Source organism: Pteropus vampyrus, unplaced genomic scaffold (assembly GCF_000151845.1).
Source record: "Pteropus vampyrus isolate Shadow unplaced genomic scaffold, Pvam_2.0 Scaffold25, whole genome shotgun sequence".
NCBI lineage: Eukaryota > Metazoa > Chordata > Mammalia > Chiroptera > Pteropodidae > Pteropus > Pteropus vampyrus.
In genome coordinates this window covers 12935967-12948313 of record NW_011888806.1, presented here as the reverse complement: position 1 = coordinate 12948313, position 12347 = coordinate 12935967, and the positions used below count along the sequence as shown (strand labels likewise).

Here is a 12347-nt window from a genome sequence, read left to right as displayed (position 1 = left end):
AAAGAAAAAAAAAGACCTACATAATTTACATAATACTACATAACAATAAAAGTAACTACGAAAGGCTTTCTAGTTGATTGGCTTTCTTTTCCTTGGGTTGCTGCTACAAAATCACTACATAAAATGCTTAAGGGATTCAATACGATCACAGGTAGGGCAAGAGGGGTTCTAGTTTGAAATTTCATTTACATAAGTATTCATTTTCTTAGCTATTAGTGTTACAAAACAAAAATAGAAGACTTTTCTAAAGGTATTTTTATTCACATTTTTACATAAGAATTGAGAAAATGTCACTTGTCCATATCAAAGTATGAGGAAGCTAAAGCAGTAGTCTCTGCAAAGTTGCTGTTCTAAGTGTTTTATTACCTGTAACATTAAGGTTCTGGCTCCCATAAGATCCAAAGCCAAGACCTATAAGTTGCTTTTAGTTTGAGAGAAAAGGAAACTCAGAAGGGTGCTCATCATAAACATCAAACATTATAAAAAAGGAAAGAGTAGATTTTTCTGCCCTTAAACAGTGGCGGGGGCCTGGGGCTGGGGTGGGTGGAGGAAGATCTTGTTTCAAAGCAATTTATGTTAATGATAATTGGGTAAAAAGATGGGTTTATCTGTGTGCTTTCAGAAGTAATGTTAATTTACTTAAAATCAAGTATTTTAAAGGTTTCTTGCATGTTAAATGGCTAAAAGTGTTATTAAAAAAAAGTGCAAAACCCTTTTTTATAGAATAGTATAAATGTTTATTTTTTGTATGATTTACTTTGCTGTCCTGTTTTTACAATATAGAAAAGTGTATTCTTTGAATAGCTCTAGTAAATATAAATTTAATCTTTCTACTTTGGGATGTAAATAGAGCTAAAAAATTATATACCCAACCCCCCAATAGTCTTTTAAAATTGTTGAATTAATGTGGATATTAATCTTGTTCAGCAATTTGATGCAAATGCCTAAATACAAAAAGTTGTTTAGTAAGTACTACACACAAAGGAAAAGGCTTAATACTTTAGCTTCTTGAAAATCAAAAAACCTAGTAGCATTTGATTGCACCTTCAAATTTTTACAAGCAAAACATTCTCAAGCAATGCCGTTATACATAATCTATAATTGTAATCCAAATTTCACAAACATTTTCTGCACACTGTATATAAATACACATCACAAAGGTGCAATTAGAATTAAACACAGAATATGTACAAAATGAACAGAGTTTAGGTTTAGACCAAAAAGGTATTGTAATCTTTTGAAAAATAACTTGATTAGATATTATTTTATCCTCTTACACTAATTTACATTTATACAAATTTTAATTAAACATACTAGACTGAGGTGCTAAGAATACACTATCTACATTTAAAGTGTACTGCACTATAATTTTATAAATCCAAATTTCAAAAGGAAGATACTTTAATAACGGAATCTTCTTTTGGATTCATTTCTATTGCCTATATCTTGCATGTTCATATGAACATATATACACACTTAGTACATACAACTATAGATTCCTTGTAGGAAATGTAATAATCACATACTAATAATTACTGAGGATTATGGTACCTAACAAAATGCCTGAATTCCAACATGGTTTTCTCTTGTCATAAAATCTAGCATTCTATTATAACAGGCTCTTAAATTCATAAAGCTTTTGAATTTCTCAAAATGATTTAGGTTATTTTAGTATTACATGAAAACACTCATATTTTGAGCTTACCAAATCACTGGCTAAAAATAATGCCGTATTAAGGTTCCCTTATAAAAAACATCCCACTACATTTTGAAAACTTTGCTAGGAGGCCCATTTCAGTAAATCAAGTAAATCATATATTGGTTTGAAACCTCTTGGTTCAAAGTCTATAAAGAGAACTATTTGTATAGATGAAGAATCCTTCCCTAAATTCATCTCTTAAGAGTTCCAATATTATTTCTCCATCCAAGCCAAATTTGACACCTGATAATTATATAAGTTTCTATTTTATCACTACATAATGTTTACTTATATTTATACGCACCTTTCATTTTAATAGTGCCCAGTAATCACACTGACAATTTATTATCATTTCAAATACACACCACTTCCTTGAAAGAAAATGGAAACATCCCAGAGCGTTTCTTAATCACTCATTATAAAAACACATTGCCCATCTTTTGAGAATTATTTACTATCCTTTAATGCTTTAAAAAAAAAACAAAAACAAACTTTATTTTAAATGTGTGCCTACTGATTTCTTCCTCTTCTGACATTCCCAAAGTGACAACAGGATGTTATTCCAGAATCTGCCTTAAAAAGTTGATTTTTCTTAAAAAGATAGTGCTTTTCTAAACACGAAATATCATTTGAATTTGTTTCATAAGAATTTGTTTATGTAGACATTCTCTCTGCTTATTATATTCTAGGTCTAGTACCAAAGAATGACTGGGTAATACCAATGCTTCTTTGGCTTTTTCTACTGAACAAAGTCATACAACGCCATACGTTATAAATTATAGTAATTTATAAATGTTCTTTGTCAATAGAGTCAGAAGGACAGAATATCTAATTCTTAAACCCAAGCAAATTAAAAATCTATATAATACAATAAAGAAAAATTCAATTTAGAAGGGGCATAAGCAAACTTAACTAAGGTTTAAAATATACTAATTTCCTCATTTAAAATTTCTTCTTTCAATATTATAATTTCAGGTCTCACAAGAACTGAAGTAAAAATACAATAATTGTTAAACTATCTTTCAGAAAATCAAGTGTCCCTGCACCTTAAATTTTCTGTACAGTTCCATTTATCATTCTTTTGTGCAAGAATTAGCAATTCATGGCACAAGGGTCACTTTTTGCTTTTCCTGCAGAGTTGATGACGCTCATCAAACATCGTCCGAATTCCTCAAGTATCATCCGTTCAGCTGCTGCTTTTGATTTTCCCTTCTTGTCTGCCTGCTCTGCCTGGGCAAGAAGGCAATTACACGTGGCTTCAGCTACTTCCTTAGTTACAAATGTAAATGGCAATCTGAAATGATTTTTGAGAAAGAGAGATGATGATGGTGTTGAATTACTACGAAGTGGATGGCATTCTTTCATTTGGAAATTTCTATTGACATTTTCATGATTCATCAACACAATGAGCATCACAATCTGGGCAGTGAGCACAAGCACATCCTAAAGAACTTTAAAAAGTTAAAACTGCTTTTATGACTGAGTATACTTCTTAAATATTGTTCAGAAAGTATAACATTCTACATAAAATATGTCTTACCTAGACAAAGTTATCTAGTTAACTAAAAGATGTAATTCTACATGACTGGATATTTCTATAACAAAAGTCCTCCCAATTCATGAATATAATAAGCTCCATGAGTGCAATTGTTTTATTTACTGCTGTGTCTTTTCACTGCCTAGAACAGTGCCTGACATACAGACACTCCATGAATATCTGCTGAATAATACTGGGAATTGAAAGCATTGTCTCCTGGACCACACTGAAAATAAAGCACTTTCCTATAGTCCCATGTATTTTGGGAGGAAAAAAAACACACCAAAATTTTGCACTGTTTTATCACAACAAACAAAATGGGGAAACCAAAGACTATTCTTTACATGGAGTTTCATTCATTCATAAAGATCTGAACTATTTATTATTAAATTAGAGCAATCCATCTTAAGGCTTGCTGTATGCAGCCAATGTTAAAAGCCTTCAAGAACGGAATCAGGCAACCTAACTCTCACCACTAACTCAACAACTGGTAAGCAGTCACTGATAGAAGGAAACTAAAACAAAAATATATGAAGTCTTTAATGCCTGCCATGACAAGAGAGGGTAGTTAAGGATTTAGGCTACTATACAGTTGAACAGAAATCTTTAAAATACAAAAAACATTTTAAATTAGAAAATATAATTAAAATATAATTAATACTGTATAATAGTGCTTATTATACAATATTTAGAAACTAGAAAGGTAAAAGGAAAAAAATTCAAATTTTGCCATTCAAAGACAAAAGTTACATGCAGGTATAACTTTTAATATAGTTTTTCTTTTATATAGTTTTGATTACAGTATGTAATTTTGTATTCTTATAAATACAAACATTTCCCCATGAAAAGTAATTATAAAATTAACTAAGAAGTATAAAAATTTGGCTTTCTTACGGGTTCTTCAAATTATTTAATTGCTCATCTTAGTAGGGAGAAATCGATGAAAGCAGTGAACTAAAGCATTACTGTGCATTTTAGAACTCTGTGATATATCTGACAGACATTTTTCTGTTACCTTTAAATTCCTTTACAACAAGTAACTAAAGGTAAAAAGAAAATACAAAAATCAGGTTTGCAAGAACCAAAAGTATGAACTCAATTTTGTCCAAAAAGAGAAACTTTACCAACAATGAATATTCATGTCATAATATAAGAGATTAAAACATTGACTTACTTTCCCCCTCCGCTATTCAAAGCTGGTGTTGGCCTAGTAAGCAAGTCCGAAATTTGAGAGGATAACTTAGTCTTTGCTGCCGTTTGTTGCTGTACCCTTACTTCGGCTGCATCTGCCAAGTGCATTAATGTCTTTCTTTCCGGGCTTTCTTCAAAATTCTTACAGCCAATACATTTGCATATTGAGGAACACATTATTTTTGCCTAAAAAATTTGCAAAAGAAAAGCTTCCAAATCAAACCCAAAAATCATTATTATAGGTATACTCCATGATCAAATCAACAGATAATAGAATTAACTGATCAACTGACATAAGATCAAATGGAAACATCTCTTGCTGACAAAGACTTAGAGGGATTAACTACCCATGTGGATAGGTAGGTATTCTTAAGTCTGAGAGCGGCTATATAATGCTTGTGTTTTAGCCCTCCCATGTTAATTTTTCCTCCACTATATATTTTCCTCCTGGTATGTATAACGTATATTCTTTACAAAGAAGATGAATAATAAGTTACAATATTAAAAAAAAGGGTCGCCCAGAATTGAACCATCCTCTGTCAAATCATCAATATTTTAGTTATTTATGAGAAGCATAGATCTTAGGTACATATACATTTATTAACTAACAAATACAAGTCTTTGTGTGTGTGTGTTTATAAAATCATATTCCCACTTTTCTGCATTTTCCTTTACTCACACTAAGGCTCAAAGAATCCATCCCTCTAAATCATCTGGCATAGGTTAAATTCATTCTATTTAATGGCTGGAAATTAATCCCTGGTATGGATGGGCTACATTTTATTTGGGTATTCACTTCTTGATGGGCATTTATTTTGTTTCCAGTTCTTGAGTATCATAAGCAATGCATAAAAAGATTTTTTGTATATATTAAGCTTTTATTTCTATGAGCTAGATTTCTAGAATTTGGCTCGCTGGTCTAAGGGGACGTATATTTTAATTTTAATAGAGGTAGTCAGATGTTTTTTTCAAAAGGCTATATAACATCTCACATCTCATCAGCAATGTATTAAGGAAGCCTTTCCTACATTCCATCAAGATGTATTATAGCTCTTTTTAATATTTACCAATCTGATTGGGAGAAAGCCCTAAAGTGAGATCTCATTGTTCTTTAATTTACACTTTCCAGATTTCTAGTAAATCTGAGTTTATTTTGTTGGCTGCATTTTCTTCAGCAAATTCATGTCAATTTAAATAATTTCTCTCTACAGCATCTAGCAAGATAAACTGATCATATTATGAACACATTTTACCTAATAAATTGTTTACCAATGGAAAAAAAATGGAGGTACATTTTGAGTTAACAGTGTTACTATCTGCCAGTCTAGAACTCCTTAACTAAAGCAACACTTAAGTATCTAATGATGAAGAGATAAAAATCCCTGGGGTGGGTGGGGAGGAAATACATTACCAATAATTAAAATTTGGATTAAGTTTTTTAGAAAGGTACGAATAATGCCTAATAGTAACTCATGGGAGAAATTAAAATGACAAGGCATCCATTTGGCTTTACTAATTCAACTTTTGTGGCCAAAAAAAGGGGGTGGAGAGGTCACAAAAAATGGCACAACCATTTAAATGTGGACAGTCAATCATTCAATCAACAAGCCCTGTGTGAAAGGAACACGAATGTGTTATCCAGATAGAGACCAAATGGACCAAAAAAGCCAATTCAATTCAAAAGATCAACAATTCAACACAAACTGTCAGAGAACATAGCAGCTAATTCATAGTAAGCCAATTAGCCACTGCTAGTCATAGTTTAGCATATTCCAAGTTTTTCTATTTCTCGATTTTTTATAATGATAAATTATTAGACACTGTATATGTCCTGAATGTCAAAGATTTTATTATAATAGGGTAGCTTTCTTCTAACATATTTCAACCAGTCTACTGCCTTTTCTACTTTTCTTGATTCAAAGATCTGTTCACCAGTTCAATTAAATTATTAGTTCACATGTTTGAATTTCAGATGCCTAGTATTGTTCAATACCATATACATGAGTTTGTTTGCCCTTCTGACCCAGCTTTTTAATTTCCATTTTCTCTCTTTTTGTGGACTTGGTTTTATAGCTTACATTTTTAAATATTTGTGACAATTTTTATATGATATGGTTTATGAACAGAAGCTACCTGTTTCATCAGGTATTTAAACAAGAGTCAATCTTTTCTAACACTGGATATAAAACTGACTTGTTGGACTCAGATATTTAAGAGACTTTCAAAAATAAACTTGATTATATGCAATTTTCACTGATACTGCCTTTAGGACTAATAAGATGTTACTTTACTATACTTCCTGAGAGGAGTAGTTGATGTTAGCAATACATAAATTAAGAATTCATTACACAAGGAATTCAGTACACATTTTGTACGGGAGGGGGCACTGAACTGCAGGCACATGCTCCTGGAGCAGAGCAAACCTTAACAGGGGAGAGTGTAATCGCAGTGGTATTACCTTACCAAATGCAAAGCCAGGCCTTCTGCCAAAACTAAAAATAAAGAATCCCTCTGAATATAAAATTTGAAAGAATGAAAATATACTGGATGAGAAGAGCCAACTGTAGAAATGTCTCGACCCCAAAGACTGACAGTAGACTTTCAGGCACACCAAGAAACCAATCGCAGTAACCTAGGGTTAATCTTGGGCATAACTAAACTGTTATATTTAAGCTTTGAAATAGAAATAATAAACTATATAATACTTTGTCTAAAGTAAGACAGAGTTGATTTACATGGCATCTGTTAAAGCAGTTTCAACTATATTCTCCAGAAAAGATGCCAGGTCTTCCTCGAACTAGGGCCCTTGGGCTACCTATGCATATTTTTAAACTGCTAGAGCAAAGCAATTTCACCATTTTCAAGTAAATTTTTATAGTATGCTCTTTCTAAAGTTATTTTCAAAAGTTGGTTAGATTATTTTCCCCAACCAGCGTCTCACCTCATAGCATTCACAGTAGTTTTTAAGACATCCTGATCGTTTGCAATTACATCCTTTGCTGTGACGTCGGTCTGATTCTCCCTCCTTTCCTTTCCCTATCTTAGGCTTAAAAGCTTCTGGATTTCTGTCAAGGCATGCCTATCAAAACAGATCAAATGACAAAAGTGAAGTTAAATCACAGGAGATTAAATTTAAATACCGCAAAGGGAATTAATTTTCTTTGTAAAACAAAAAGTTCTACAAAAAACAGGTGAAATTGGAAATTTTTATCAGTTAAATGAAATAAAAATAATCACCTTTATTGCTTTTTGCCTTTCATTTTCATGTTCCAAATTATTATAACAATTAGTACAATTACAGTTGTTGCAAAATTCACCATTTGCAAAGCAGTCACAATACCTGGAATATAAAAATCAGTGTAAATCATATAAAAAAGACATTGTTAAAACAAACTAGAAATTATCTGATATAATAGCATTATATATGCAGTAAAGCATTTTAGAAATGTACTTAGGGCTCCCTAGTTAGAGTTGACAGCATCTATCGATTGTCAACCATGTCAGGCTCAAAATTAACGTCACCGGCCGGCTCCTTAGAATTTTGGTTTAGATACTTAGTTTCAGTAGTAATAGCTGTCAACACAAGAGCTATGTAATTTTATGTGACCCCAAAGTAAGCTTTTTCAAAATCATGAATAAGGAAAGATATAGGCTATATTCTATTAGTGGAACTTGCTCACTTGAACCACAATTATGCTTCTTTGAATGCCAAACTCCCATAAGACCAATGCTTTTCATTTAACTGTTTCATGTCAAATCTTAGTTGAGTACTAATAAGCAAATTAATCATCCAGCAATTTTGAAAACTAGTCAGTATCACCTCATTCAGGAGACCAAATATAAAGGTCATAAATAAGATCAAATTTATTATTATTAAGGACAGACTATGTTACCTCCTGCTGCTATGTCTCAAAACCCTACTTTAGTGCCTCTTCTATAGTAAAAGCTCTAAATTTCTTTCTGAATGAATGAAAGAGTATTTTTATACTGTCATATGTTCTCAAACATTCACACTTGTATGTTTAGTTAAATTAGACTTATAAAACTGGTGTCCTAAGAATTTTTAGTTGACTCTATTTTAAAAAGCATTTCAGATATATCAAATGAGGAAACAACAGCAAAAAGACTTACAGTTTCAAACACAGGGATTTTGTACAATTACAGGGCTTTCTGGGCCGACTGGCTGACTCTGATGGGATTATGCTATATAGACACACAAATAGATATACATTTTGATCAATTAAAAGTAACTATTTAAAATTACTTAAATAAGCTTTAACAAATGTATCCATCTCTGATAAAAGTTTGCTATGTTGTTCCATTTACATTAAGTTCAAAAACAAGTTGTAACACGAAAAGGCAGAGAGCCAAGATACGAATTTAAAAAAAAAGAAAAAGAAATTATCAATAGCTTCTACAGAACATTCCATAAAAAATATTCTTCCTTCTGAGAGAACCAAAGTTGAAATCTCCTCAAAACTTTTTGGATTCAACTATAAAAGGAAGTGAGTAGAAAGGGTGTGTGGGGCTGGATTTGGGGAGGTGAGGAGGGGTAGATTGGTCCCATGCTATTAACAAAGCACTGCCTCTAAACCAACACTGCAAAGGTAGCAATCGACAGATTAAAAAACAGGCAAAAAAAAGCAAAGACCTAACATAGCAATTTAAAAACTTTTTTTAAAAAAAGAGACAAAATAAAAACTAATGTCATTTAAAAAGTATATTTGTGGTGGGAGAAGAGGAGAGGAGAGACAGAATAATAAAACAAGTGGCAAAATTGGTGAATCCAAGCAAAAGATATTTGGGAGTTCTTTCATCTATCTTGTAACTTTTTTGTTTAAAGTATTTCAAAATAAAAGGTATCATAGAGGATTGCTCACATAGCTTTGAGAGGGAAAAGATGAAATACACGTATTTGAAATATATATGTTTGATGCTGTATTTTACCTGATCTAACAACTTAACTTACATATTTTCAAAATACTCACCCATTGAATGGAAGCCTTGCCTGAGTCTGGATTCCTGATGTTCCAGTAAAGTTAGAGTTGCTTGCTATAGACACATATGAAGACTGCTGCAGCTACATGTAAAGAAAGGTAATTTTAGACCATATTTACAGAAATGGACAAAACTCTGAGATATAATGATCAATAAGAAGCACAAATTCATCTACTAAAATGGGAGAAACAGAATGGAGAATTTCATACGAACATACTACCTCATGGAACTTTTCTAACAACCCAAACTAATACTAGAGGTAAAAACACAATGTGAACATTTTAAAGCACTACATGGTATAAATATGAGAAATTTTTTCATAGAGGAGTATGTTATCAGAATTAGGAAATTCTAGATGAATGCCCTGAAAGTACTGTAATAATGTATATTGACTAGAAAAATGCAATGTGTCTACTTGTAAATAAAACAGGTACTATACTGATCATCCATCACATGGCAAGTTATAGAGAATCAGAAGGTACACACACAATTAAGTTTCTACTTTACACTGAAAAGAGATGCTTATGATAAAAATACCGAATATTAATTTTTTTCATCAGCAGCCACATTAACATTTCATTAAAGTACAAAAAGGTTTCTGCTTTTCTCTTATAATTTGAGATCAATCAAATAGCTTATAACATGTTGCTAATTTGCTTGATTCTTACACGAAAAAGGGAACTTCTATCTTCTTCCTAGAAGCGACAGTCCTAACCCAAGCCAGACAATTGGGTAATCCGTGGCTTTCATTTAAAGATGACCAGATGAAAGAGTCTGGACAGATCACTCAAAATGCATCACCTAGAAACGCATCTCACAGTCTATTTTCCAAGAACAAGTCAATTGTATCACATTCAGAGGTGACAAAGAACTTTATTAGAGTCACAGTCCTTTCTAAATTCATTTGGACTCTGTTGATTTTAACTTCAACTTATTTTCTCACCAAACTGCCCTCATCTCCAAATTATCTGACTTGTATTTTTGGCTTGTGCTATATATTTCTCGGTGCTAAAGATAGATAAAAATAATCTGTTTTCATTAACATTTCAAGATTGTAGAAACAGCCATTTTAACACTGACTTAGATGGGTTTGAGTGATTTCAAAATGTGATAGCTCTAGACATCTTAGACCCAGTTATCTTTTTGGAAATGCAATGACTTCATTTTTGCCTCATACCTGAGTAACGTACTGAGCTGGAAGCACTGCGTAACCCACATTTCCTGTCCCTGGAGCCGGGGCCAGCACAGTGCCTGGTGGCAAGTTAGTGAGGTTTGGCTGGATCTGTGGCAGTGGGGTAGCAGGCATGATGAGCCGTTGCTGTGGCTGGCTAGTAGTAACTATTTGTGAAGTTGGGTTGATTGGTTTTGGAACAACCTAAAAAGAAAGTACATTGATAATTACAAAAATAAATTTTACAGTTTCTCAGTTCAGTATACATCTCTAGTTCTTAAATCTTACCTCTCAATTTTAAAAGTAAATTGTTCGGGAGAGACTGAGAAAAGAAGTTATCTGATACTCACTTGTTTGACAGTCTGTGCTGGGACAAGTGGAACTGACATCCGCACTGGAGTGGTATTAACGACCACAGGCTTTGCTTTTTAAAAAAGGGAGGAGAAGGACAATTTACTTACAGAAAATGGTATTTAAAACATTTCAGAAACTTAGTTCTTTCAAGATATCCTCACGAAAGAGCTTAAAAAATCCCATTTGTTTCCTATTTGGAACAATCTTTAATTAGGATAGTTACCTTTCAAAATTCCTTAACCTATCTACCAGATAGCTATAGTCTACCCACTTTATGAGGGAATGCTTGTGGTTTAAGAAATTCTACTAAAAATACTTCAATCTGTATTCAGATGACATATATTCATTACCAAATCCAGTCAGATGAAGTGCTGCATAAGTTAAAAAAAAAAAATTGCCATCCCGGAGCTTGGGTGAAAATGCTCTTCTACACAATTTCTAATTGTTGTGTTTCTATTTAAACGAGAGAAAAATATCATTCTTGTATAACTCACTATTTATAGAGTATCAACTAAAAGGCGACATAGCAAAGGCTAAGAATACGGGCTCTTAAATCATCAGACCTGGGGGTTCAAATCCCAATTCTGCTGCTTTCAAATGAAATTCTCTTTGCCTGTGTCCTCATCTGCAAGATTGGGATAGTAACCCCCATTAAAGGGTAACAGAATTAAATATGTTAATTCATAAAAATTTATTAGAACAGTACCCAACAAATATTAAGTGCTCAATAAATGTTAGTTATAAAAAAAAGAAACAAAACAAAAATTCCTACCATTTGCAACAACATAGATGGACCTAGAGATTATTATGCTTCGTGAAATAAGTCAGACAGAGAAAGATAAATATCATAGCAAGGTTGGGAGGGTTGATGACCATATGATTTCACTTATATGTGGAATCTAAGGAACAAAAAGAACAAACTAATCGAAAACAGACTCACAAATACAGAAGACAATCTGCCAAAGGGGAGGCCGGTTGGGGGGCTGGAAGAAAGGGGTGCAGGGTTAAAGAAGTACAAATTAGTAGTTGATAGATGGTCATGGGGATGGGGAGCCTGGCATAGGGAATGCAGCCAGCAGTAATGTAATGGCTAGGTGTAGAGCCAGATGGATGATAGAGTTATTGGAGGGAGCATTTCATAAACTATATAAATGCCTAACCAATGTATTGTATACTTGAAACTAATAATAAAATAAAATGCAAAAAAAGAAAAAAATAATATGTTGCTGTTATTGTTATTGTTGTGATTATTACAAGTACTACTATATAAATGACACTGTGGACAGTGTTCCAAGGAAACTAAAGTACAAAACACACGCTCAAAGAGTTTATATTCGAGTAGAGCAGTTTAGACAAGTCTTCAAGTAAAACAAATACTGGGAAAAAAAAAAAAAAAA

General features: G+C 32.6%; 1 protein-coding gene across 4 annotated transcripts in view; it reads right to left on the bottom strand.

Annotated features, from left to right (window-relative positions):
* Positions 1–237: 237 nt before the first annotated feature.
* The window catches only part of LIN54 (lin-54 DREAM MuvB core complex component), a 50570-nt gene continuing 38460 nt past the window's right edge, over positions 238–12347 (bottom strand). For all 4 annotated transcript variants that reach the window (XM_011356347.2, XM_011356350.2, XM_011356348.2 and 1 more), the window contains exons 6-13: positions 10947–11020; positions 10603–10800; positions 9416–9507; positions 8559–8630; positions 7665–7767; positions 7369–7506; positions 4411–4613; positions 238–2993 (exon numbers count right to left, since the gene is read on the bottom strand). In XM_011356347.2, coding sequence (XP_011354649.1) covers positions 2792–2993; positions 4411–4613; positions 7369–7506; positions 7665–7767; positions 8559–8630; positions 9416–9507; positions 10603–10800; positions 10947–11020 — 1082 coding nt within the window. In that variant the 3' untranslated portion in view covers positions 238–2791. The remainder of the gene's footprint in view (positions 2994–4410; positions 4614–7368; positions 7507–7664; positions 7768–8558; positions 8631–9415; positions 9508–10602; positions 10801–10946; positions 11021–12347) is intronic.